Source organism: Trachypithecus francoisi, unplaced genomic scaffold (genome assembly GCF_009764315.1).
Source record: "Trachypithecus francoisi isolate TF-2019V2 unplaced genomic scaffold, Tfra_2.0 Lachesis_group1, whole genome shotgun sequence".
In the NCBI taxonomy this organism is placed as follows: Eukaryota; Metazoa; Chordata; class Mammalia; order Primates; family Cercopithecidae; genus Trachypithecus; species Trachypithecus francoisi.
The window spans coordinates 92198148-92224406 of NW_022681454.1; the positions used below are offsets into that span (position 1 = coordinate 92198148).

The window sequence follows — 26259 nt, forward strand, 5'->3', positions numbered from 1 at the left end:
TTCTTCTAGAGCTTCTTATCTGAACTGGTATGATATATTGCCTCTGCATGTAGTGTAATGCTAATTTTACACCAGAAGAATTATAAAAGAAAGGAAAACCTATACAAACAGCAGAATATCATTAAATCAGTTAAATGCCAGTTGATAATAGAGTGATTATCATGACTGCATAAAATATCTGTGGGCTATACATATGTGTATATAGATATATATGTATATATGTATTTATACAAATATGTCTATATATAGATATATGTATATACATTTGTGTGTGTGTGTGTGTGTATATATATATACTGGTTCTCATGTTTTCTTCATTTGTAGGAATCAGTTAACAAGTTCATCTTGTTACATAGTATGAAGGTTCTGTTTTCAGTAGTGAAACAGGGAGATAAAAGTAGTTGAACCATGTGATTTTTTTTCTGACTTTTCAAAGACATTTTCTCCTGAAGGAAACTCAAGTGCTAAGGCTATTCCACATAATCTCAAGAACGACTACTACTTTATGGTAATGACCATACTGTAGTATAGAATCTTAGGAGCATATAATCATCCTCTAGGGAGAACATTTTACAAATTGAACCTATTTTGCAGGTGGAAATGCCATAAAGAAAATTATCATTGGAGAGATTACTGGCACACTGCATTCATTCACATGTCAAAGTGGAAAACATTCCAATTTAATTCTATAAAACATGTATCTGAATCAACCTGCCGTATGTATTTTTTACACTTTCTATCCCATTACAGAAGTAATATCTACCAAATAAATGCTGCACATTTCTAAGTGGCTGGCTTTTAAGCTGCTTTGCCTATGACTTTTTGTTCCCTCTTTTTGTCAGAAAGCTGAGAATTCAAGTAAACGAAACATTATGGCTGGTAGCATACAGCCCTCAGTGCAGTGGATATTTTGTGTCCCGTAGCTGGAGCATTGGTGGTATAGACAGGCTTCATTTGTTCCATATGAATACAAGCTAACATGGAGAGAATTCCATTTGGTATTCAATTAAGAGCTCTCCTGATTCCTGTTATTAAAGCCTACAAACTATTGGCATAAAATTAAAATTGAGCAGTTCAGCTCTTTTTGACATTATAACACTGACTGAAAAATAATGATGTTAAACCCAAGAGTCACAAGTCATCCCTTATAGCCCATGGAAAATAAGAAGTGGAAACATTGAGGAAGAAAGAGTAAATATTGAAAACTTGATCATTAGTACACATAATGTTAGGAGCACGCTACTGTGCTCATGCAAATACATCAACCCAGTTTGTAGAACACAAGATATTACATTGATTTTAACATAATGTTACAAGACTATTATTGCCAAAGCTCCAATGAAGGAAATAATTAAAGCACTAGGCATTTTAAGGTCTTAAAATGACAGAAAATACTATAGGAAATCAATAACCAGAAAATACTATAGGAAATCAATATAATGTAATTGAAAGGAAATTGAATTGGGTTTACTTTTTTTATCCCTTCTAAATTTTCTTCAGACTGCTAGACCACAAAAGATAGTGAATCTTGTTTTGCCATCGGCGGTGTGACTTTCTGTAAGTCTCATGTGCTGCAGGGGCCACCTTTATTGTTTTTTGTTTAGGAAGCACTCAGCTGAATAGATGGTATGAGTTTTTTTATGTGTTATCTTTACTAGTCTTAACTCATTGTTTAAAAAAAAAAAGAAAGAAACAAAATCAAAGACACAGCAGACAAAAACAACCATCTCCACATAGCCAGAGAAGTCAAACTAATGAGAATTCAGACATTGAAACCAGAGGACTTGTTAGATAAGCCTCACACTTGAACCTAAGTGAAGTTCTCCTAGTTTTTATCAATCACTATGCTTGTCAATCTTGCTATGCAACAAGAAATATTACCAGTTGCAGATACAAACTCAATTTGAATCTGTATGAATCTAATTCATCTTTATTGCTTATTATTGAAAAAAACGTTTTTATAATCAAAAAAGCTTGAAATGAACCTCAAGGAGATAAGTGGATATGAACAGAAATTAAGGAATGTTAAAATGAGAAATCCAGGCTGGGTGCTCTGGCTTAAACCGATAATCCCAGCATTTTGGAAGGCTGAGGTGGGAGGATCCCTTGAGCCCAGGAGTATAAAACCAAACACTTAACAATTCTGAATCTCAATGTCATTTACTATAAAATAGAAATATCTTCCCTACCTACCTCGAATAGATCACATTTATGAAAAGGATTCATAAGCTATAAAACAACACCTCAATAAAAAATGCTGTATCTGGACTTTAAAAATAACTGAATTAAATACTAATTTCACCTCTTAGTAAATATGTGATCTTAATGAAGTCCTTAGTTTTCTTGTCTATTAAATAACAATTGTAAGAGCACCTTCTCATATGGTCATTGTGGAGCTTACATGTATAAAAAGCTCAGCACCATGGCTGACACATAGAAAGTATTAAACAGCATTCAAAAATGTAATCAATACAGGAAATAAGTATTGTTTTATTTCCTTAATAATTTCTTAGTTATACCCCATTATGATATGTGATAAGAGAATGTACTTTATTTCTAGTTTTCCAGATAATCTGTATCCTAAACATTCTTTACTCCCAAATTCAGTCTTTGAGCATCCTAGCTCTTTACATCCACAGCTAATATTTAGGAAACATTAAAGTTTCTTTGTACATTTGAAGGAAGAACTAAGTTAAGTAAGTGGAACTTACCAATCCTAAAATCTAGACTGCTGTTATTAAGAAGAACAACTGTACAAATACTGTTATCAAAGGACATATGAGTCAGATGGAAAAAAACAAAAGGAGAACATAGAAAGGTGAAAAGTCTTTGTCAAGCAATGGAGAGAAATTATTGTCTTATAATATATATGAGAGAGTCTAGCTAAATATTACAAATTTTAAATGAAAATAAATATTATACATGGTATAAATAATGTTTAAGTCACTGCCTAGGTCAGAAGATGAGATATATTTACCTATTCTACCTACTTGGATACTTTTTTGCTGTTGTTATTTGGAACCTCCAAATACTAGAGTGCTTTAGAATTATAAAACCATTGACCATGTTCAGTAATGTTTAAAAGAAAGCATCATTCTGAAGAAACTGGAAATTACATATTTATAAATGTTTGTCCATAGCATTGTTGAAACAAATGGCTCAAGTTTCACTGTTAATCCAGTTGCTGATATTTTTGACTATTCAGTACACCAAAATGGTACAGTCAAGTTGGTGCTAATAGATGTCATTTATTTACACAAACTGACAATAGGTTCACCAAAGTTAAGAGACAAATCTAAAGGGGACAGAAAAGAAATTCCTGTGTGTGCTTTGGCAGCTTAGACATATTTACCATGAACAAGATTATATCCTAAAAGCTATTTGTGAAACTTAAAATTAAGTTATATGGTTGTAATATGTGGAGATAGCATATTGGAATAGCTCTTCACTTAATGTTATAGATTACTTTTTCCACCAATATTATTTGGTCTAGGAAAGTAAAATCCTCCTGAGGAAGTAATTAGAAAAAGCACACATCAGGGAATGCAATTGAAGACAGACTTTTGTTGACCTCAGAAGAGAAAAGCTCAAAAGAAATTTCATAAAAGTTTTAAATTTGGCAAGAGGACCACAATGTCTCTGATAATTAGACTTTCAACACATTTGGATTTGCTAATTGGATCTAAGTTCTAATTAGGCTTTTTATGTAACTAAGAATGACATATCATTGTATGAATTGAATGTGCTTTTACAGTTGAAACCAACAATTAGCAGCCTTTTCTAAATTATTTTAATAAGGAAAAAGCTGGCTCTGCTGTTTATACTGTGACATTCCCTTCTCTTAAGATATATTATGTACATTTTAGTTTTCGTAATTAAACACCTTTTGGGGAGCTCAAAGAGAAACTTGGGTTTTAATAAGAAGCACCTAAATTGTTTATTTGTAGGGAAGACTTGCCAGCCAGTATGTAGATGACTTTGGAAGCTACAGGAAAACTGCAATAAAAAGAAATAAATCATAGTCATCAGGAGGAAACAGCATAAATAACCATTTGTCCTTACGACCATTCAGTTAATCAAAACGGTCTCTGAATATGACTAAAGATCTGCTACATTTTTAAGTTTGCACATGCAGAATGTGAAGGCTCATGGAGCTGGTTTCAGGATGAATAATACGACATTTCTTCCCAAGATGTGCATTACAACATTCTCTCTCTCTGCAGCCTTCGTCTGTAAACAGTTATCTGCTAATTCAAGTCAAATCATCTCTTTCTTTTCTCCTTATTTGTGATGGAGAGTCATCAATTTTTTTCCCATTCAGATATACAGACAGTAATTTAAAAACTGGTAGCCTTCAGATTTATATATTCCAAGAGATAAGACCTACGTAAGAGCGTAAAACTGAACCACTATTTGGATGAGTAAAGAGCAGTGAGTCATTGTAAGACTTTAAGAGAAAGGCTCTGCCAAAATATTCCAAGCAAATTGATAACACTGACAAAAAGGCAAATCATATTGTTTTACGTGCTATGAATACTTTGAAAACAAAGCCATATACATGATTTTTTCTTCAAATACAAGCAGTTCTCCTTCTAACCATATTAAAAAAGTGTCTATTTTCCCAGTAAAAGCCATATAAGATCAAATTAAAACCATTGAAACTATTAGAGAATCTAACTTATGGTAATTGATATATTAAAATAGACATTATGTTAGAGTTATATGTGCTATTATTTTTCCAATTAGTGCATTACGGGGACTTAGTGATTGGTGTATATATAACTCCTCATTAAGTAAACTGTCCTCAATGAGCCTCTTAAAGCACGTTGGGTACTGTCATGTGCCATATGATGATATTTAATGCAAGAAATGGCATTTCTAATAACTTCATTTCCTATTTAAAAAGAAAACCTGTGCAGTACTCTTTCTATACCAATTATTCTAAGAGCTATCACATAGTTCTCCATAAGGGCTATACAGAGGTGATGGGACTGTTCTTCCAACAGAAAAATGACCAAAGCTGTCTTATCTTTCAGCTTGGGTGCTGGAATCCTGTCACAGGTCTGAATGGGTCACTGACTGACAAGAAATTGGAGAATAACATGCGTGGTGTGGTTCTACGTGTGGTAACTGTTCTGGTGAGTATTATCTCAGCCTTGTGGTTTTGACTTTTGCTGGTTACTTTATCCTACAATTCTTTCTTTTATTAACTGATGACATAATCTTAAAAGAGCTTTTAACAATTCTAAATACACGTTCTAAGATTTTTTAATGGTCGTATTTTACAGGCTTCAATTTATGTGAATCAGGATCACAGTTTTGCAGACTTTTTTTTTTTTTTTTTTTTTTTTTTGAGACGGAGTCTCGCTCTGTGGCCCAGGCTGGAGTGCAGTGGCTGGATCTCAGCTCACTGCAAGCTCCGCCTCCCGGGTTTACGCCATTCTCCTGCCTCAGCCTCCCGAGTAGCTGGGACTACAGGCGCCCGCCACCTCGCCCGGCTAGTTTTTTGTATTTTTTAGTAGAGATGGGGTTTCACCACATTAGCCAGGATGGTCTTGATCTCCTGACCTCGTGATCCGCCCGTCTCGGCTTCCCAAAGTGCTGGGATTACAGGCTTGAGCCACCGCGCCCGGCCCAGACTTTTAATTACAGTGCATGTGTTAGGAATTTTCTTAGACATTTTAGGCTCAATTTCCATCCTTCTACAGTTTTCTACACATGATAAAGTAAAGGTATGTCTCAGGCCTTCTTTCATTGAAACTATAGTGAACATAAATAGAGAACATATAGTGAACATTGAAACTATAAATGAACATAACCCTGACCATGCCAAACAATGGTAGACTTGGTAAAATGTACATTCTATAAGAGTGAAATATTAACTAAGAATCTTTTTCTCCTGAGAACCTACTTCAAAGGGAAGCTGTTGTTTAATCGGCATCTATTGTTGACTGTATTCCAGACTCAGTGCTGATTACTGAGGACACTGACAAATACAGAGACATCCAGAAGTTGAAATATATATAATGTATCATTAAGAGGGAAGGGGTTAAGGTCTAGAATCTGACTTCCTGAATTTGAATCCTAACTCTGCTACTTATTATCTGTAAAATGTTCATAAATATATGAACCAACAAGAAATTGAAGAATAACATGCATGGAGTGGTTCTATGTGTGGTAAGTGCTCTGGTAAGTATTACCTGAGCCTTGTGGTTTTACAGATAGGAAGCAGCAGAGTTAGGATTCGAATTCAGGAAGTCAGATCCTAGACCTTAACCCCTTCCCTCTTAAGGATACATTATTCAGTCCTACTGTGATAAGTATGAGAATTGAAGTGTCTATAGAATTTTGTTTGACTTGAGAGTTGAAAATGCTTAAGTCTGAGTTTTATTGGGAAGTCTTGTAGGCACAATTATGTTAAATACATTTCCAGGCTGAGTAAAACAATTACTCTTTTGTTCATGAAGTAGTAGCACCTCACACAATGTTAATGCCTGCATACCCCAGGTTCACCTTCATGACTCTTAATCTCTATTTCCTGCAAACTTAGCCCTGCACAGATGTTGAATATGGTTTTGTGACTGGAGATATGGAAGCAGTGTGGTTTTTCTTTCCGTGTCTTCTATGGTGGACTTATCAGTTGGGTGCCAGTTGAGTAACAGGTTGTTACACTTACTACATTAGTACAATATACAATCATTGTATTTAAGAATTTTGCATGCTTCCTGTGTCTTTCTGTAACTACTGTGAGAATGGAAACCAGTCATTGCCTTATTTATTTTCTACAAGTGCCTTTTCAGGTCTAGCTCTTAGTTATACAGCCTTGTAAGCTTCTTCTACTCAACACTGAGAACCACTCTCCCCTCAGCCCACCCAGCAACTCCCAAGTCTTCATGTTTTACCTCACTAAACCCTGCAACTAGGATTTGATCTATACTCAACTAGATGTTGTCACCTAAACCCAACCTTCCACCCTCTTATATTCCAAGTATTTACGTCCAACACTTTCCAGAAGAGAAAAGGGAAAGGACCATTGTGTACAGACCCTGGAAGAAGGTATTTCCTCCTTTCTTCTATTGAAACTGAAATCAAGTCTCAGCTCTACCCACTCCCTCTTTTCTTAAGAAATTTTATATTATCAGTTACACCAGGTTAATAAAATTGATTTTCCTTACCAAAGTTTTGAAATTCCCATTCTTATGACTGTTGATGCTTTATTGACTTGAAGGAAATAACCTCATATTTATTTTAAACTACACAATTTGGCACTCTACTGATTGTGATCCCACGGGCAAATAAGTGGTGCTCTCAAGTGGTTCATTGAAGGTATTAATGAAATAGAGGTATTATTGATGAAGATGTAAATAGTGTTAAAGGAATCAACAAGGAGTGCTGAATCACCAGGACCTAGATGCACAGAAAGCCTTGGCTTGCATGAAGACTGATAAGGCATGGGGAAGAAGCAGTATTATCAGACAAAGCAAGAGATAGAACCATGGGAGAGAGACCCCCATTCACAGTAGCAGTGAGCTACAGTGCAGAAACGGAAAGAGAATCACTGCCAATACCAAAATCAGGCTATGAGGAACCGGGAAGAAGGGATACCCTGATCTCACTCCTCTTGTCTATCTCTTTTCACGGTCTCCAACTGCAAATCCAACCAGAAGTCAGAGGTCATGGGAGCCTAAGTAATGAAGAAAATGAAAGTTAGTCTTTCAGGACACAGAGCAAGGCAGTGAAGCCCCCAGTGAATCCAGAAGAAGAACAGGGAAAAACCAGCACCATCTACCATTTGGTAGGACCTATTATAAGAAAGTCATATATATTAACTTATTTAATTCTTATAAAATTTAATATGAGAGGTACTAATTACATTATAAGGGTAAAAGTAGGGTACATAAGAGTTAACTAAATTTTTATCTCCATAAGCTAGCAGAATCCAGACATAAATTTCAAGTTCAGAGATCGTGGTTCCACAAGCCATGTCCTCAGCCACTCTGATATTCTGCCTTCTGAATCAGAATGGACTCATGTTAGGTATAAATGAAATTTGGTATAATTATTGGATGTGAGGATTGCATATGTTGGATTGATAACTTAGGAGAATTTTCCTAAATTGCTTCATATATAGATTTCTTTCTATTCAACCATCACCAAAGCCACCGAAATATGTCTTAGAAATGGAGGAAAAAAAAGAGTGAGAATAAAAGCAGGCTCTACTGCTTGGTGTCTCTTCTAATCTCTTTGTTTCCATAATTTGTCCACTGATCTTTACTTCTTACCAAGTGGTCCAAGTGTATTACTACAAAGCAATTATGAAGATTTTCCCCCTTTTAACTTCCTGAGTTGTACAATGTAGAGACCGATAAATGACCAATTAAGTCATTCAATTGTTTTCATGGCAATTCACAAAAACACTATTGGAAACATCACTGAGTTATAAATATAATCATAATATTTATGATAATAAAATGGAAAGGAATTGGTTATAAATAAAAAAAGGCATGAGAAGCTATGCTGCAACAAGTATAAGATATCTGAGAACCATAAATTGGAATTTTGGAGGAGCTCACTGATTAGTAATTCTTATTTACCTGCTTTGATTGGCCTTAAAACAGACATGTGACATCCCTAATGAACATACATTCACTCATGAATTCACACAAGCAGTCAAAGATCCTGACTTTAGAGAGATTTTTGTTGTTTGTTTTTATTGAGACAAGGTCTCACTCCATCACCCAGGCTGGCGTACAGTGGCATGATCATGGCTCACTGAAGCTTCAGACTCCTGGGTTCAATAAATCCTCCCACCTCAGCCTCTTGAGTAGCTGGGACTACAGGTGCATGCCACCATGCCTGGGTAATTTATTTTTTTGCAGAGACAGGGGCTTGCTATGTTGCCCAAGCTGGTGTTGAACCCTGGCCTCAAGTAATCTGCCCAAAGTGTCAGGATTACAGGTACAAACCACCGTACCCATCCAGGGAGTTTGATTCTTGCAAGGTATCTTCTAAAGCTCTCAAAATAGTCTTGAAAAACTGCAGTGCAGTTTTTCTCCATTAAATACACAATGCAGCATTCATTTGCCTAGAATTACCATTAAAATAATTCAATAGATAAATTGAATTCATATATAAATGTATGACTGGAAGTCTATGGTAAAGACTATGATAGCGATTTTTCTGTATTTTATAAATTAAAATAACATAGTTTTTCATATTTTAATATCTCTAAAATTAGGACGCATACTTCAACTTCTATCTGCAATTATAATTAGCATCATGTTTGTCTTTATTAGTGATGTGTAAAATAGTTGCACATCTTACAATAGGAAACATTTTAGATTAAATAATGTATGGTATTTTTACAAATTAAGTTAATGGATATTCCTGGAAATTCAAAATCACTGGGCAAGAAGCCACACAAAGAGAATAACTATTTTAAAGAAAAACTCCAAAAGAAAAGACAGTAGGAAATATACCAGTTAGAAAACATAGGACAGTAATAGCAATGAGAAAAATTACTTTCTAAATTAAAACTGTTGCCTCAGTCATAGAAGTATATACACAGAGATAGGAAATACACAGAGATCGCTTATCTTAAACCATTACCACAAAGCAATATCTAAAATATGTATTGAGAGAATGGTAGGTTTTTCTAAGCAACTCACCAAAGGAAGGATTGTTTTCCTGGCTTCAGCAGACAGCTGCCTACTGAGTTATCATTTTGAGTAATTTCTTTCTCCTAAAAAATATTTAGTCTCACCTTTTGGAATTGCTTTTTTTTTCCCCCCCAAGGGACATTGTGACTGATATATAGGCACCAGAGTCTTCATTTGTACAAATACAAAAAAAAAAAAATGAAGATTAGATTTAGTTATTTATATACATCAGTGTGAAGTGAAGCAATGTACTTAATTTCCTCTTAATATACCTTTTAACAAAGGAATAAATAATATGTAATTTATTTTTCATTCAAAGTACTTCAAACAATTTTGTTGCCTTTATTTCACCAAGTCTCCTCTATTTAACACACCTATACTTAGAAGCTTTGGCATACACTGCAAGAAGCACCGAACTTGCTGTCGAAAGGTATGACTTCTAGTATTGTACCAGTTTTTCTGCTTAATTGATCTTTGAATTAATGGAAACCAAGAAGCTATTCTGAACTTCAATTTTTCTATCTGTAAAAGAGGAATAATAAAACCAATCACAAAGGGTTACTACTATATTAACTGTATGAAACTATGTGAAAGCAGGTAGCAAAATGAACAGTGCTTCTACATACATTATCTCTGCAGTAAAACTATGATGTGTAAAGTCAGTAAAGAAAAAAAAAAGCACGAGTGATCATAAAAGTCTAATTATTCATTGTCATCAAGCTTCAGATTTTTGTGGGAGATTGTCTGGAGGATTCTAAGGCAGACAAACAAATATAAACTGCAGAATAATGAGTTTTAGGCCCAGTCACTGTTACCTCAATTTGAAAACCTGCTAACAAGGACCAGAGGAACTCTTCTGCCAGTGAAGCTGGTACTTCCTAGAGAAAAATGCACATAAAAAAACCCAGCACGAAAAACAAAAGCACCCTGAATTATGATTTTCAAAAATATCTAAAAGTTTATATATTAATTATATTGTCTCATACAAATTGTGTTTGATTCCAGGCTAGCTTTAAATAGACTCTATATTTTAATATATAACTAAACAAATGCCTCCAGTGATAGTTCTGAAATGTTACTGTCCTTATTTTTTTTGCTAAGGATATTGTCCAAGTGGTTGCTACTTAGAGACTTTCAGAATTTTCATCGCTACCTCAAAGTTCAAGCTTTTCTGAGGTCTCAGCGTTTGAGCCTCTTGAACCTGGAGGCAAGGTTAGGGGTTGGGTGAGTAAACTTGACAAGAGACTCCACTGTGCAAGCCCTCACAGCAAGGAGCTGGGAAGGGAGCTGACAGCAAGCTCTGGTGGCTCCCGCAGCAGTCTTGAGAGGGCTCCTTTGGAGGAGTTAATAAATAATAAAGTTTGGTTCAGGGCTCCAGGCAAGAATGACAACTCTGGCTGGGGAAATTTCCAGGGGATGATATCTAAAATAAACTTAAAGTCACAATAAAGTATGATAAGTGCCAGGCAATAATCCTACAATGGAAGTACACACGATAGCATTGTGGTTAAGAATACAGTTCCTGGAGCAGTTTCACTTCTGGCGTGGCAAATGAGGAGTTCCATGGACCCACTCCCCAGCAAAATAAGCAGAGATGTCAAAAATGAAAAAAGAAATAACCAAAATCAACACTAACAAAAAAGTTTACATTCTCTGGAAAAATTGCAAATCATATATCTCATAAATGATATTTAGCATATACAAAAATATTATAACTCAATATGAAGAAGAAATATAAGCAAAATTAAAATGAGTGAAGATCTGAACAGTTCTGCAATGAAGATATATTTATATACACGGTCAGTAAGCAAATGAAGAGATGCTCAGCATAGTTTTCGATCAAGGAAATGCAAATCAAAACCACAATGAGCTATGACTGCAAGCCCACCAGGATGGCTATATTGAAAACAACAGATAATAACAAATGTTGGCAAGGATGTGGAAAGATCAGAATGCTGATACATTGCTGGTAGGAATGTAAAATGGGACAACTGCTTCAGAAAACAGTCCAGCAGTTCCTCAAATGGTTAAAAGTAGAGTCACTATGTGATGTACCAATTCCACTGTATATATAATCACAAGAGAAATGAAAAGATATGTCCATATGAAAACTTGTACTCAAATGTTCATAGCAGCATGGTTGATTGCAGCCAAAACCAGAATCAACTGGTGCATGGATATATAAAATGTAGTATACCATAAAATGCAATATTATTTGGCAATAGAATGAAACTACACATTGATAACAGTGTACAACATGGATGAACCTTGAATGCATGCTAAGGGAAAGAAACCAGTCACAGAGGATCATGTATAATATGAATTCATTTATATGAAATGTTCAGAATAGACAAGTCTATAAGAACTTATGGGGGCAGAAAGTAATGAGTGATTGCCAGGTCTGGGAAAGATTTGGAGACTGGGATATGACAGCTAACAAGAGTGGCACTTTTGAGTGGGAGCTGATAACAAAGTTATAAAACTGACTGCAATGATGATTGCACATATTTGTGAATATACTAAAGCTATTGGATTGTGCACTTTGGATGGGTGAATTGTATATTATATGAATTATATTTGAATAGAGCTACTCTTTAAGAAAGAAAGAGTCTGGTTCCCTAGACTGCCTATGTTTAAATCCCCACCTCTCCTACCTCTGAATGCAGGCCAGGTATTTAAACTCTATGATTCTATTTCTTCATCTGTACAATGGAGATAATATAAATTACCTACCTCATAAAGCTCATAAATATAAAAATTCAAATAACTAGTACATGGAAAGAACAAAAACCTTCTAACAGAACTTGGCAAATAAAAAGTGTGATATGTGTCCACTCTTCTTATGCACAGACTGTTAAGGGAGAGCGTGAAAGAAGTATCTAACTTATGGGTAAGGCAGTGAGCAAGGCTTAAAAGATGATACTTAAATTCATCTTGAAAGATGAGCAGGGATTATCAAAGCACAGATAAGAGGGAAGAGATGTCCAGCATTAGAAAGAGTATATGCGAAAGTATGTAGGTATGTTATTCTATCAAGAATTTAAAGTATCCTAAAAGTAAATTCAAATATTATCTGAAGTATGTAAAATTGAAATACAGAAAATTCCAGCAGCCTATGTGTAATGTATTTTCTTTTTTAAGAGTTCCTTTAAAGATAATTCAGTAAGAAATTTCTCTGTGACTATGAAGGTAACATTGTATGATGTAAATAATATTCATCAAGTTAAAAATAACATTGTTACAACTCTGATCCAGTGTAAAGTTTAGGTAAAATAGTACTCATTTTTATTATTGAAACAGTGTAATCAGTAGACATAGCTCTGTGTTGTATACATATTTTGTTTTGTCTCTTTTGATTGTACTCATGTGAATGTGGGAAAATATGATTTTTACAAACAGACACTTAAAGAAAAATCGCCTATGCAAATGACGTAATTTAGAGCAACCCTAGCATATGTGTTCACTTCAGTGCTGACTGAATAAAATCATCATAAGAATTGATGCATGACAATGGCTTGACAATTTCTTGTTCTTTTGCATCACACCAATTCTTGAAATGATAGCTGTCACATAGAGGTGTGTGAGTATCACTATTGCATATGCGGTAGCCATGCGTGACCCTACTTTTCTCCTCTTGGAAGCTGGAACTTGAATTCTTAGACTAAACAATGAGTAAATATTTCAGAGATGTGTTATCTAATTTACTTCTAGAGACAGATTCACTACTTGTCTCTAGAAGTTTAGAGAGAGATTGACAGAGTCATTTGCAAATTCAAAGATATAAAAACAGTAGGTAGATTGACTTCCATAATCAAACCAATATTTGGTTAGAACATTTCACAATATTCTAACTGAAGTTATGTGAACTATGTTATATACTTTCAGAAATGCAGTGTACCACTCCATCTGAATGAAAACATAATGTTAAGGTGTCCTTGAAGCTTTAAGTCATCTTTTGATAATGCAGGAGTTTCAACATAGTCACAACAAGACAAAACCAGTTCTACACAAAATTCCTCAGAAATAAACAGACATATAAATATAAAAACTTGAGAGATGCTACTGAAATAGATTTTACATTTCAGAGTTACAAAGGAACACATTAGTAACTGTTAAAGCTTACAGATAGCATTACCAGCTAGCTTACTAATAAATCTCATTGTTAGTATTTTCTCTAGTCTTTACTGAACCTTTAAGATTATTAATTTTTTTGCATTTTGTTGATATGGCTAGGATAGAGTTACTAAATAACTTCTCAAGTTACAAATATGCTAAAAATAAGCATTGAATCCTTATCTTATTTACTCCCAGCCATGATGGTTCTAACAAGGACTGGCCTAATTTCCTGCCACAAAGAGCTATAAAACTGAGCCAAGTATGGAAAAACCTTTTCAGACATTGGTCAATTGGTAGAAATAGACTTTGATACCTAAAAGGTTGGAAGCAACTAAATGATCCCAACAATTATCCCAGCTTCCTGGCTGCTGGCAATTTTCATACTGGAGACATGAAGATATGGATCCAAAACAGAACTTGTCAGCCTCACTTAGTTTACAAAGTAGAGATCAGAGGGTGAGAAAGCTGATATGGTTGGCACATATTATCTCATTTTTGAGATATGTGGTAAATGAGAGGAAGCTGTGCAGGAAACTATTTGCAGAAATGTGAATCTTGCCTGAGTACTAGACCATCAATGCTAGAGAGAAATTCTACAGGCGTGGGCAAAGAATGACAGGAATCAGAACAATCACCAGAGCTCACACATGATGTAGAGACTTTTGAGAAAGGTTTCATTTGGGGAGATCGTGCTGTATCAATAATTCAAAAGAAAATGTGGAAAATGTGTATTTATCTTTGAGTTGTGTAGTAATGGATAGAAATTTAGGTGAATATCTAAATATCTATATAAAGTAGGATACTCCCACACACCTTGCTATTTCAGTGTTTTACATGTTTCCCCGACCTCCCAAAATGTCCAGCTTTTTATTACGAAGATGCACGCTCATCTTCCCCTTTTGAGCACCAAGAGCATGTTGATGTTCTTGTTGTTTCATAGCTGACATAAATTAGCATTGGGTAAACAGATGAAAAAACCTCACAGAAAGTTTTTCTTGTTTACATTTTGGAAATCTTCCTGCTGAGTAGAGAAAAGCAACCTTAAAGTTGCAATGTCATGATTGTATTTCAGTTCACAAAAGAAAATAAATTTTGACAAATCACATATGCTTTTCCAGTCGGTCCCAAAATGCTACAGTCTTCGATGATAGCCTTACCAAGGAGAAAAGTAAGTCCCTAACTGGAACTTGGCTTCTTTCAAAGGCACAGTAAGAGATTTTGACCAATAGAGAAGCATTGATCAAATCACTATCCATTGCATTACATGGTACTCTAGGGGAGTCTGAAATGAGAAGAGATATCTCCAAAAAGCATCCAAATTTGGTTCTTGTTTACTCATCTGTCAGCTTCTGGTATAGTGAACATACTATTTTTCAGCTCCTTCTGGGAGGTGGGAAGATAATCAAGGGGAGACCCATCATACTGTATGGAGGTCCCAGAAATGGAAAAGTTGATCAAGGGAAGGAAGGTAATTGTGTACTTTTTGGTAATATATTCCTTGGGATTTTTATTGATCAGTCGAAATACAGAGGTTTTGGTTTTAAGGTGTTATTTTTACAGCATCTCCAGGTAAACTTCCAAGTATTATGTTAACCTGGCTAAAAACAAAAAAGTCCATAATGCTTGAAACTGAATTTGTGATCTTTGAATGTTTAAAATTGTTCAGCAAGAAATTTCAGGTTCTCTAGGTGATGGAAGTTAGCATGAGCAAATGAACTTTACAATTTTTCAGAATTTTTTTTTTCATGTTTGGAAGATCTCTTCCTCCTCCTCTTCCTCCTCATCTTCGTCCTGCTCCTCCTCCTCTTCATCCTCCGTTTCCTCCTCCTTCTCCTTCTTCATTTTTATTTTTAACCATTGCTAGTGGCATGATTTTTGAATTGGGAAAACAAAATATTCAGACTAAAGATTTTCCCAGTGATTCTTATGTAGAGTAATGTACTTTGCAATTCAATTAAAAATAACAAGCTACTATGGTGTTCTGAACCAAATGTAATCTCCAAGACCATGGTCAGTAAAGCGCTCAAGAAAATGCAGTATTGAGGCCCAGTAGTCTGAAGTCTATTGGGGAATAAAGAAGCAGCTGATTAGCATTTGAAAGTAAGGTCTTTCACTTTTTTAAAAGTGAAGGACAATTTTTTAAAAGATCACTCATCAAAAACAAAGGGTTTGAAAATTATCACTCCTTTGTTTTATGAATACTTGCATAATTTTAAGAATGATCTTTGGTCATCAGTCTCAGGAATTAAGATGCATTTTGATACATGTGATATTACATTTGGTGACACTCCTGGAACATAAGCTGAGAAACACAATAATAAATAGGAGCAATGCTCTTTTTTTCTTTTTTTTTTTTAATCACTCGCAAGTGACATTTGTTTCATCTAGGCAGGAAAGCAGAATCTTATAGGCAGGGTAAGTGTAAGGGCTGATTTTAGGTCAAGCTTTTCAATTTATTATGCAATAAAATATAGCAATAGAAATATGCATCTTTATGTTTTCCAGTAAAATACAGGAATCTCCCTTTAATTTCTTTATATATGTGCTAATAATTAATTCAGTAATACAGTCTGGATCCACAGTCCTTCTGATAAGAGCTGGCACAGAGGTCATTTTTATGTGCCTTATTAATCTTAATAATATGTAGTAATATTCCTTTATATGCTTATTGTGAAACACAGAAACTTAAAGCCTTTGTAGCTTTAAGTTCAGATGTCTTCACATTCTTTTGTAAATTCCTGCAGATTTGTTTCTTGCTTTTCCATATGAGCACCTTTCTGCTTTCTACTCTTATGTCTCTGCCCTCTATGCAGGAGATCTTTTCTTTCAAGTTTCCCACTGCGCTTCATAATAAAATCAAAAGAAAAGGGTACATCCCTCAGAAAGCATTCATCTCACTAGAAATAGAAAACCTGTCACCTTATTCTTAAAACCTTAGATCAGCCAGGCCAGTGACTGAAATAGTCAGGGTAGTATCTACAAAGAGTATAGAGTAGGGGTAGCAAAATAATTACATACCTTGTTCTCTCCACATCTTTTAGGGAGGAGACTCTTCGCTTGGGAAAATGACTTAATACCATTGGGAGGAAAACATTTCCTCTACTCACTTAGGTTCCTACATTTAAGGGCCTGTGAATTAACTGATAATAGACAGATTAATAGGGGAAAAGAAAAGGTTAATCTACACATGCATGTGAAGTCACTCAATAATGAGTAGTTTCCTGAATACCCAGAGGTAAAGATTAGTATAGCAACTTAAAAAGGGGAAGGGAAGTGTGGCAAGGGTGTCAATGTGTAGTTGATCTCCTTCCTGGAATAAGCAGAAAGCTCTTGGAGGAGAGTTAATAGCAGCTGTATTTGGGGTCGTGTCAGCTTTAGTTAGATAAGGGAAAGTCAGATCAGATTTCAAATATTTTCACTTTAATCTTTATGCTGAAACTGTGATTCCTTCAATAGGCTGATGAAAGTTGAAGTGTGGCTAGGAAAAAAAGAGAAAGTATAATTAGATTTATTATAGATATAAAACATTTTTTAGGTATAGTAGAAAGAGAGAGAGAAAGAGAAAGAAACACACACACACATTGAGAGAGAGATTTTGACACGACCATGTCAAAGACTAAGAGTAGCCCAAGTTCTTTATCAACCATGCTCTATACATACAAGCGTACCCATATACTGATGGAGGCAGTCTCAATTAATGGTCCAGAATATGAACTTCAGCACCAGATGGCATTGGATTCAAATTTCAGTCTCTCTTACTAGCTTTGTAATCTCAAATTTTTTTCTTCTTGGAAGCTGGAAACTGCATTGTTTTTAGACTAAACAATGAGTAAATATTTCAAAGATGTGTTACATAGTTTACTTCTGAAAACAGATTTATTACTTGTCTCTAGAAGTTTAGAGAGAGATTGACAGAGTCATTTGCAAATTCAAAGATATAAAAAACAAGTAGATTGACTTCCATAATCAAATCAATATTTGTTTAGAAAATTTCACAATATTCTAAGTCAAGTTATGTGAACTATATTATATACTTTCACATTATTTATCTACTCTACCCTCAAGTTTCAGTTCTCTCCTTTGCAAATGACAATACTAATACCAAAAAAAAAAAAAAAAAAAAAAAGAAAGAAAAACTAAATGAGGTAATGAATGTAAAGTGATAAGGATGATAACAGGCATAAAGTAAGCTTTTTGTTATTTTTATTTGCTTTTTCCTCTAACCTGAAATATGTCCAAGGTAAAAAACAATCTTTGGCTCTGAATCTCCTTTATTTTACCAATTCTTTTTGCATGTAAATGTCTCAGACTCTTCAATTGTCTTCACTTTGTCATTTATTTTTATCCTCAAATCACTGATATTTGGCTTCTATTTTCACTTCTTCAAACAAATTGCTTTTCAAAATATCTTCATGATCTTCTACATGACAAATGAAATGCATGCTTTCAGGCCTTACCTTCCTGAACCTCTCACCTCCATTGGAATCCACTGGCAATTTACTCCTAGAAGCCCTGTCCTCTCTTGCATCTTCCAACATCTTCTGATTCTGACCTCTCTATTCCTTTGTTTGTTTGTTTATTTGAGACAGAGTTTTACTCTTGTTGCCCCGACTGGAGAGCAATGGTGTGATCTTGGCTCACTGCAACCTCCATCTCCTGGGTTCAAGTGATTCTCCTGCCTCAGCCTCCCGAGTAGCTGGGATTACAGGCATGCACCACCATGCCCGGCTAATTTTGTACTTTTAGTAGAGACAGAGTTTTACCATGTTAGTCAGGCTGATCTTCAACTCCTGACCTCAGGTGGTCGGCCCACCTTGGCCTCCCAAAGTGCTTGGGATAACAGGCGTGAGCCACCGTGCCCGGCCTCTCAATTCCTTCTACCTCCTTCATTGGATTCTCTTCTTCCAGAGTTTCATCCCTGGCCTTCACTATACTTTATTGAATGACTTCATTTACTTTCTTGAAAGTTATAAACGACTTTTTATTTCCAACCCTAGCCTCTCTCTCCTGCTTCCACATTATCCACAAGTACTATTGAAAAAAGTATTCTATATTTAATGACAAAAAACAGAAAACACGGAAAACAAAAATTAACAGCAAAATCATAAATAATTCTTCCATCAAAAAGTTACTTGCTAATATTTTAGTGTCTACCAGTAGCTAAACTTAACTAAGTTCCCTTATCTATAAAATTTGAGGTGCTTGAGGTTCCAAACTCATAAAACTATTGAGCATGAACACACACAAAAAATTTTTCAGTACCCAGCACATACTAAGTTCCATATGAATATTTGCTACTATTATTTTTTCAATTTTAAACATGTACACACTGTGGATAGCTTTGTATATTTTCTTCCCATTTAGCATTATGCAAATGAGTATTTTTTCATTGAATCAATTTTTTTTTTTTTTTTTTGAGATGGAATCTCACTCTGTCACTCTGTCACCTAGGCTGGAGTACAATGCCATGGTCTTGGCTCACTGCAAACTCCACCTCCCGGGTTCAAGCGATTCTCCCGCCTCAGCCTCCAGAGTAGCTGGGACTACAGGTACATGCCACCATGCCTGACTATTTTTGTATTTTTAGTAGAGACGGGTTTCACTATGTTGTCCAGGCTGCTCTTGAACTCCTGACCTCGTGATCTGCCCGCCTCGGCCTCCCAAAGTGCTGGGATTACAGGCATGAGCCACCGCGACTGGCTGTGAATATATATTTTTAACAGATGTGATCAATAGTTTTTTCAGCCACTTAGTGAATAATTTCTACAGCTGCCTCAAATGTCTCTTAATTTATCTAGGGTTGTATATAATTCCCAGCCTTCTAACTGCAACTTGACAGTTTTACTTCTCATTCCCTGAACTATGTTGAAATGCAAATTAATGTCTTTACAGAGAGATTTTTGAATCTATTAAAAAAAAGAAAGGAAAAAATAAACCAACCCCGAACTTCAAAATGCTATTCTTGGTTTTTTAAAAAATGACCTATGGTCCAACTCTGTGTAGATAACTATGTAACAGGGCATTGAGACACTGAAGTTGACAGAGCAACGTGCTGTGCTGTGTCATACAGATAGACTTAAAAACAAAACTCCCAGGCTGGGTTCTGTGGCTCATGCCTATAACTCCTGCATTTTGGGATCACTTGAGGCCAAGACTTTGAGACAAGCCTAGGCAACATAGTAAGACACATCTCAAAAAAAAAAGAAAAAAAAAATAGCCAGGCATAGTGGTGTGTGCCTGTATTTCCAGCTACTCAAGTGTTTCAAGCAGGATTGCTTGAGCCCAGGAGGTTGAGGATGCAATGAGCCAAGATTATGCCACTGTGCTACAACCTGGGCAACATAACAAGACCACATATCTTAAAGCAAAACAAAATCCATCCCTGATTGTAGGGCGTTTAGATTGTTTTCAACTTCTTCCTAGATAACTTGCAATGAACATTTTAAAAATATATACTTGTGCATATTTTTATGCTCATTTATGATTAATTACTTAGATGTACAATTATTAGATGAGATAATATGAAAATTTACAGTCACTTTTCTTTTTTTTGATTTTACTTTAAGTTCCAGGATACATGTGTAGAATGTGCAGATTTGTTACATAGGTATGCATGTGTCATTGTGGTTTACTGCACCTGTCAACCTGTCATCTAGGCTTTAAGCGCCACATGCATTAGTTATTTGTCTTAATGCTCTCCCTCCCCTTGCCCACCCCGCAACAGGCCCCAGTGTGTGATGTTCCCCTCCCTGTGTCCATGTGTTCTCATTGCTCAACTCCTACTTATGAGTGAGAACATGCAGTGTTTGGTTGTCTGTTCCTGTGTTAGTTTGCTGAGAATGATGGCTTCCAGCTTCATCCATGCCCTTGCAAAGGACATGTTCTCATTCTTTGTTATGGCTGCACAGTATTCCACGGTGTATATTTGTCACATGTCACATTTTCTTTATCCAGTCTATCATTGATGGGCATTTGGGTTGGTTATAAGTCTTTGCTATTGTAAATAGTGCTGCAGTAAGCATCCATGTATATGTGTCTTTATAGTAGAATGATTTATAATCCTTTGGGTAAATACCCAGTAATGGGATTGCTGGGTCAGATGGTATTTCTGGTTCTAGATCCTTGAGGAATTGCCACACTGTCTTCCACAATAGTTGAACTAATTTACACTCCCATCAACAGTGTAAAAGTGTTCCTATTTCTCCACAGCCTTGCCAGCATCTGTTGTTTCCCAGCTTTTTAATAATCACCATTCTGACTGCTGTGAGATAATATCTCATTGTGGTTTTGATTCACATTTCTCTAATGATCAGTGATGTGGAGCTTCTTTTCATATATTTATTGGTCACATATATGTTTTCTTTTTAGAAGTGTCTGTTCATATCCTTTGCCCACTTTTGGATGGGGCGTTGAGGCTTTCACTTTTTTATTGTGAATTTGTTTTCTGGAAAACTTTCACTAATTTTAATTCACATAAATAGTGCATAAGAAAGTCTACTTTCTCACATGCTTGCTGATAAACATTGACATTTATTTTTATCCTTGCCAGTCAGATAAGCAATAAATTAAATAGTTCTTGTTATTTTAATTTGTATTCCCCAAAGGTATGTTAAGAGAGCAAAACAATAAATAATTCACCGTCAATGGTTGCTGTTAAACTTTGTCCTTTTAAAATTTAAGCTTTAAACATTGTGACTTTAATGATTGTTTTTTCTTCTCATGAATACTATTTCTCTTCTAAATAATTCTAAGTTACAATTATGCAGGGATAAAAAAGAAAGTATACATTTTAATGTTTTCCTCCATTAAATTTGAATGTGTATTAATTTTGTATTCAGTGCTGCAGGTTTTTACAGAATACTGTCTTTGGTTCCATATTGAACATTCACCTTGAGGACTTTAGTCTATTGATTGAAAGCTTTAGTTCGTCTGATAGAATTATTATGACACATACTCCAAATGAAAAACAGTCAAGGACAGTCCCAGAAGTTAACACTCTTCCAAAGACTGATGCCTCCACTGAGCATCTCTAGGAGGTATGAGATGGTGTTGTGTCACTTTTCCTAAGTTCTTATAACCCCACATCCAATGTGTCAACACATTTCATCAGCTCTACCTTCAAAAATTACCTAGAATCCAATTACATCTTATTAAATCCATTTTACTGCCAAGTCACTTCTGATTTATTGTAAAAGACTCCTAATTGATCTCCCAGCTTCTTTCCTTGCCTCTTCCAGTCTATTGTCAATAGTAACTGTCAACTGTCTAGTAAACTGTGAAAATATATCTGATCATGTCTCTCCTCTGCTCAGAGCCCATCTGGCTTCCAATCTCAGTCAAAGTAACAGCTGACATCATCATAATGGCCTAAAGACTCTAGTGAAGCTCTACTCCATCCAAACACATTGCTTCTCAGATATTTCCTAAATATCTAGCTCTAGCTTTCTTGGTCCCAGCCACACTAGTGTCTCTTCTGTCTCTTAAACAAGTCAGAGACTCTCAACTGGTGTATTTGTACTTACTCTTTCTTCCATCTGAATGTTCTTTCTACGGAGGTGCTTTCTAATTGAAAGTATAATCATTTCTCACATATGCCTTGTTCTCATTGTTTATCTTCACAGCACCTATCACCATCTGACATAATATATATATATTTATATATGTATATATAAATAATACACATATATAAATAAATATATGTTTATATTTATTTGTTGGTTGTCTGTCACTCCCAATAGAATGTAGGTCTAGAAGAATAGAAATGTTTGTTTGTTGTTCATTTTGTTCACTGCTGTATTCTTAGTGTGTGCCTGGTATTAACACTCTTTTGAATGACTGAATAAATATCTGAATTTCTGCTATTTCCCTATAAGTAATATTAGTTTGGATAGAAATGCCACTAATCCTAAAACATTTTCAAGTTTTATATGTTTTTTATTTTTAATATTCGTGTGGCTTTCTGCTACATTCCAATGTTTAACTGGCTTTAGTTTTCATTTATTAAATGCCTCTATATCCAGATAATGTCATATCATAAGCTTCAGTTGACATTTATTATCATTACTATTTTTTATGTTTTAACAGAAATATGATTCATCAACTCCAGTGTTTGTAAATATCGTCACCATTCTGAAGTCAAATGTTGCCAAATTCTTCCATTAAATAGTTGCAGACTTCTCTTATTTGGTACAGCCAGTCCTTACAGCTGCAATGTTATATTTCGAATGTATTTCTTGATAGCTTTCTTTAAGATAACTACACTTGCAAAGTACTCTGTCCCTAGAAACCTTTCAACAAATATTTATAGAATATAATTTACTCATGCATGTGATTAGACACATGTAAGATTCACTTAAGTGTCAAATTTACTAATATAATGAAAACTTGGACCAAACAAACAACAAAAAACATTATCCAGCACTCATACTCAAAGAGCAGTCTGAGAGCTTGGTATTTTTCAGTTCCTATAGGGTGATCATGTGGTTCATAAAATCTTAGTCTCCAAAATGTATTTTCAAATGAATGCCAGGGAAAGCCGACAAATGAGAACTAGGGTACTCAGGATTATTGTAATTGCCTAATGTGTTTGGTGACCTTGTATTTCCAGTTAACAGCAACTTTCAAATTCTTTCATACAAAAAGGAATTGTTTTGTCCACTCTCCACTTAGCCTCTAAGTCACTAAGATGTGACTATTTCATTAGTTGAAAGCAAATGTCTAAAATCAAATATTTTATTTTAAAAATCAATCATCTTGCATAATAATAGCTTTAACTTTATGCTCAATTTAAAATATTTGTATTTAAATAATTGCTTACAGAATAGAAATAGAAATGATATATAAAATAATATAGAAGATATAAGGATTTAAGAAGTTAGGATGACTAAGTATTTTTATTTACTTTTATCATTTATAATTGAATTTTGTCTGGTAAAAACATTTAAGATTAAAAACTTAGTTTAATGTATTATTTTTAAACATTTGCTCCTTCATAAAATCTTCCTGCAATCCCTCTTTTTAAAAATGTTTTCATTGCATATCCCAATGATATGCTTTCCTTCTCTCCATGAAATTCAGATATTAGTTTTCTTTGCAACACCTAGATTGTTTCTTCCTTTCGTGCTGTTCCTTACTTTGTTTTTCTATTCTGGTGTCTTGATATCTCCTTATAACATATTCCATACCATTGGCCCTCCTAACTTGTAAGCATTTCCAATACTTACATATGCTCTATAAAAAATAATGAGTTTTTTCCAAGAAGAATGGTGGCCATTAATTCCACATATATCAAAATGGAATGTGTCATCCTTGAGCAAAATATAAGCTCACACCGTGCATAAAGAAAACTATTGTTTGCTTCAGCCAGGAGTATGTTTTAGGGAAAAAATATTTTAAGCCATTAAGAAATATTCTCTTCTTTCTTTAATGTCTTTGAGCTACATATGTGAGCAAAATTATAAAGAATTTCCAGTGACTAATTCTTAGTTTTGGCCTTCCTAGCATTCTGTAGTTGTGCATATTAAAACCTCTAAACAACTCTCAGTAAAGCCTTGGCAGTAGAGCTTGTAGCTTGTACCTATCAAAAATGTCAGATGCTTTTTTTTCCAATGCCATCACTAGCAAACAATATCACGTAGTTATTAAAATATAGGAATTAACTCCAAAATCTGCAAGTTGCAAACAGTGTTATAAATCAACTAAGCAATTATCATGAGATTTTTTAAGTGACTGAATACAGATTCAGAATCATGAAGTTATTATCTAATAACCCAACAAGTGATGTGAATAAATCCTTGCTAATACGAAAATTATCAGCCACTGAAACACCCTTTTCTACAAGCAGGTCTGTGGATCCTCATGCTAATGCACTTAGATTGATAAACCACAGACATTCTCTGAAAGCTTCATTTGTTCCAGTTGCTGAGGCTTGTGCTTAGAGAATCTGTCATGCAAATGATCAGCAAATCATAATCTGCAATTTGTTTTCATTTAATAGGCAGACAGGTTTTCACCAATTTAGACTCAAGTCCTATTAATACTCTTTGAAACTAATTACTGGAAAATGAATTCTAATGGCAGGATTTTATCATTTATTATTTTCCCTTCTGACTCTACAAAGGAAGACTCAAAGCCATCTACTTGCACTTTGAAAATATATGTTAAATAGGTACAAGCCATAATCTCCTGTCATCTGGGCTGTTGCAAAGGACCCCTAATCCTCTCTCCTGCAATAATCCATTCTACACTCTACTCTTAAAATTACTTTCTTATTATCCTATTTCCCTTCCACAAAAGCTTCAATTCCCTGTCAAATAAATAGCAGACACTTTAATATGGCTTCGTTGCCCTCCATTATCTGTTCGCAGTTAACGTATTTTTATCCTTATTTGATATTGCAATATAACATGTACACAGAAAAAAGAATGCAACATTAATTAATAAATAGTAAAGTAACACCCAAAAACCACTACCCAGAGTGAAAAGCAGACCATTGTCATTACCAAAGAAACCACCTCTTCGGTGCATCTTTCTGATCAGATCCTTCGCAGCATCCCAGAGGCTAACCACCCAGAGGTAATCACTTCCTCTATTTTCTTTAGATTGTCTCCAGCTACGTGCCAATTCTTAAATAATACAGTCAATTTACCCATTTTTGAATGTTATGTAAATGGAATCAAACTCAGCTTTCTTTCGCTATTGCTTTTTTCTACCAACTTATTCTCTTAAACATTCATTCATATTAGGGTACGGCTTCCGTTAACTTCAATTTTAAGCTGTTTAGTATTCCACAGCATCAGTGAACCACAATATATTTATCTTTTCCATGTTGATGGGCATTTGGATTTTTAGATTGTTTCCAGATTTGAGCTATTACAGACAGGACTGCTACAAACATTCTTGGACATATAGTTTGGTGCCCAGTATTCTTTTGTATTCATACCCAAGGAATGGAATTTCTAGGACATAGCCATGCATATCTTCATACTAGATAAATATCGATGTAATACTTACAACCAGGTAATATTAACTTGTATATAAGTAGCTCTATACGCTACTAGGCAAGTCAAAATCTTTTTCAAAATGGTTGTAAATTTATACATCCAGCAGGAGTGAATGCTATTCACTCCTATTTCTAGTTCAACTTCTAGAAATACGAGCACTTCTATTTCTTTATATGCCTGACAGTACTTGGGATTATCAGACCACGTCACTTTCTGTTCCTCCTCTATTTATTCTCGCTTTGGGATTTTCTATCCTCTTGTTTATTCTTCCTTCACCCTGGATATTAATTCTGACCTATTGCAATTCGTGAATTCTTTCTTCATCTGTTTCTAATATGTTAATGACTCAGTCATGAAGAATTCTTTCTTCACCTGTTTCTGTTTCTAATATGTTAATGACAGAAACTTTGGTAATTGTCTTTTCTAATTCTCAAATTTATTTAGTTCTTTTTCAACTGTATAACAACACTTTTTGTACTTTC

The 26259-nt window shown here is 34.8% G+C and overlaps 1 protein-coding gene across 1 annotated transcript in view; it reads left to right on the forward strand.

Annotated features, from left to right (window-relative positions):
• GRID2 (glutamate ionotropic receptor delta type subunit 2) overlaps window positions 1-26259 on the forward strand; it is a 1540711-nt gene that overhangs the window by 1176277 nt on the left and 338175 nt on the right. The window contains exon 9 of the mRNA XM_033214833.1: window positions 5037-5138. Within this exon, the coding sequence (XP_033070724.1) occupies window positions 5037-5138 (102 nt within the window). The remainder of the gene's footprint in view (window positions 1-5036; window positions 5139-26259) is intronic.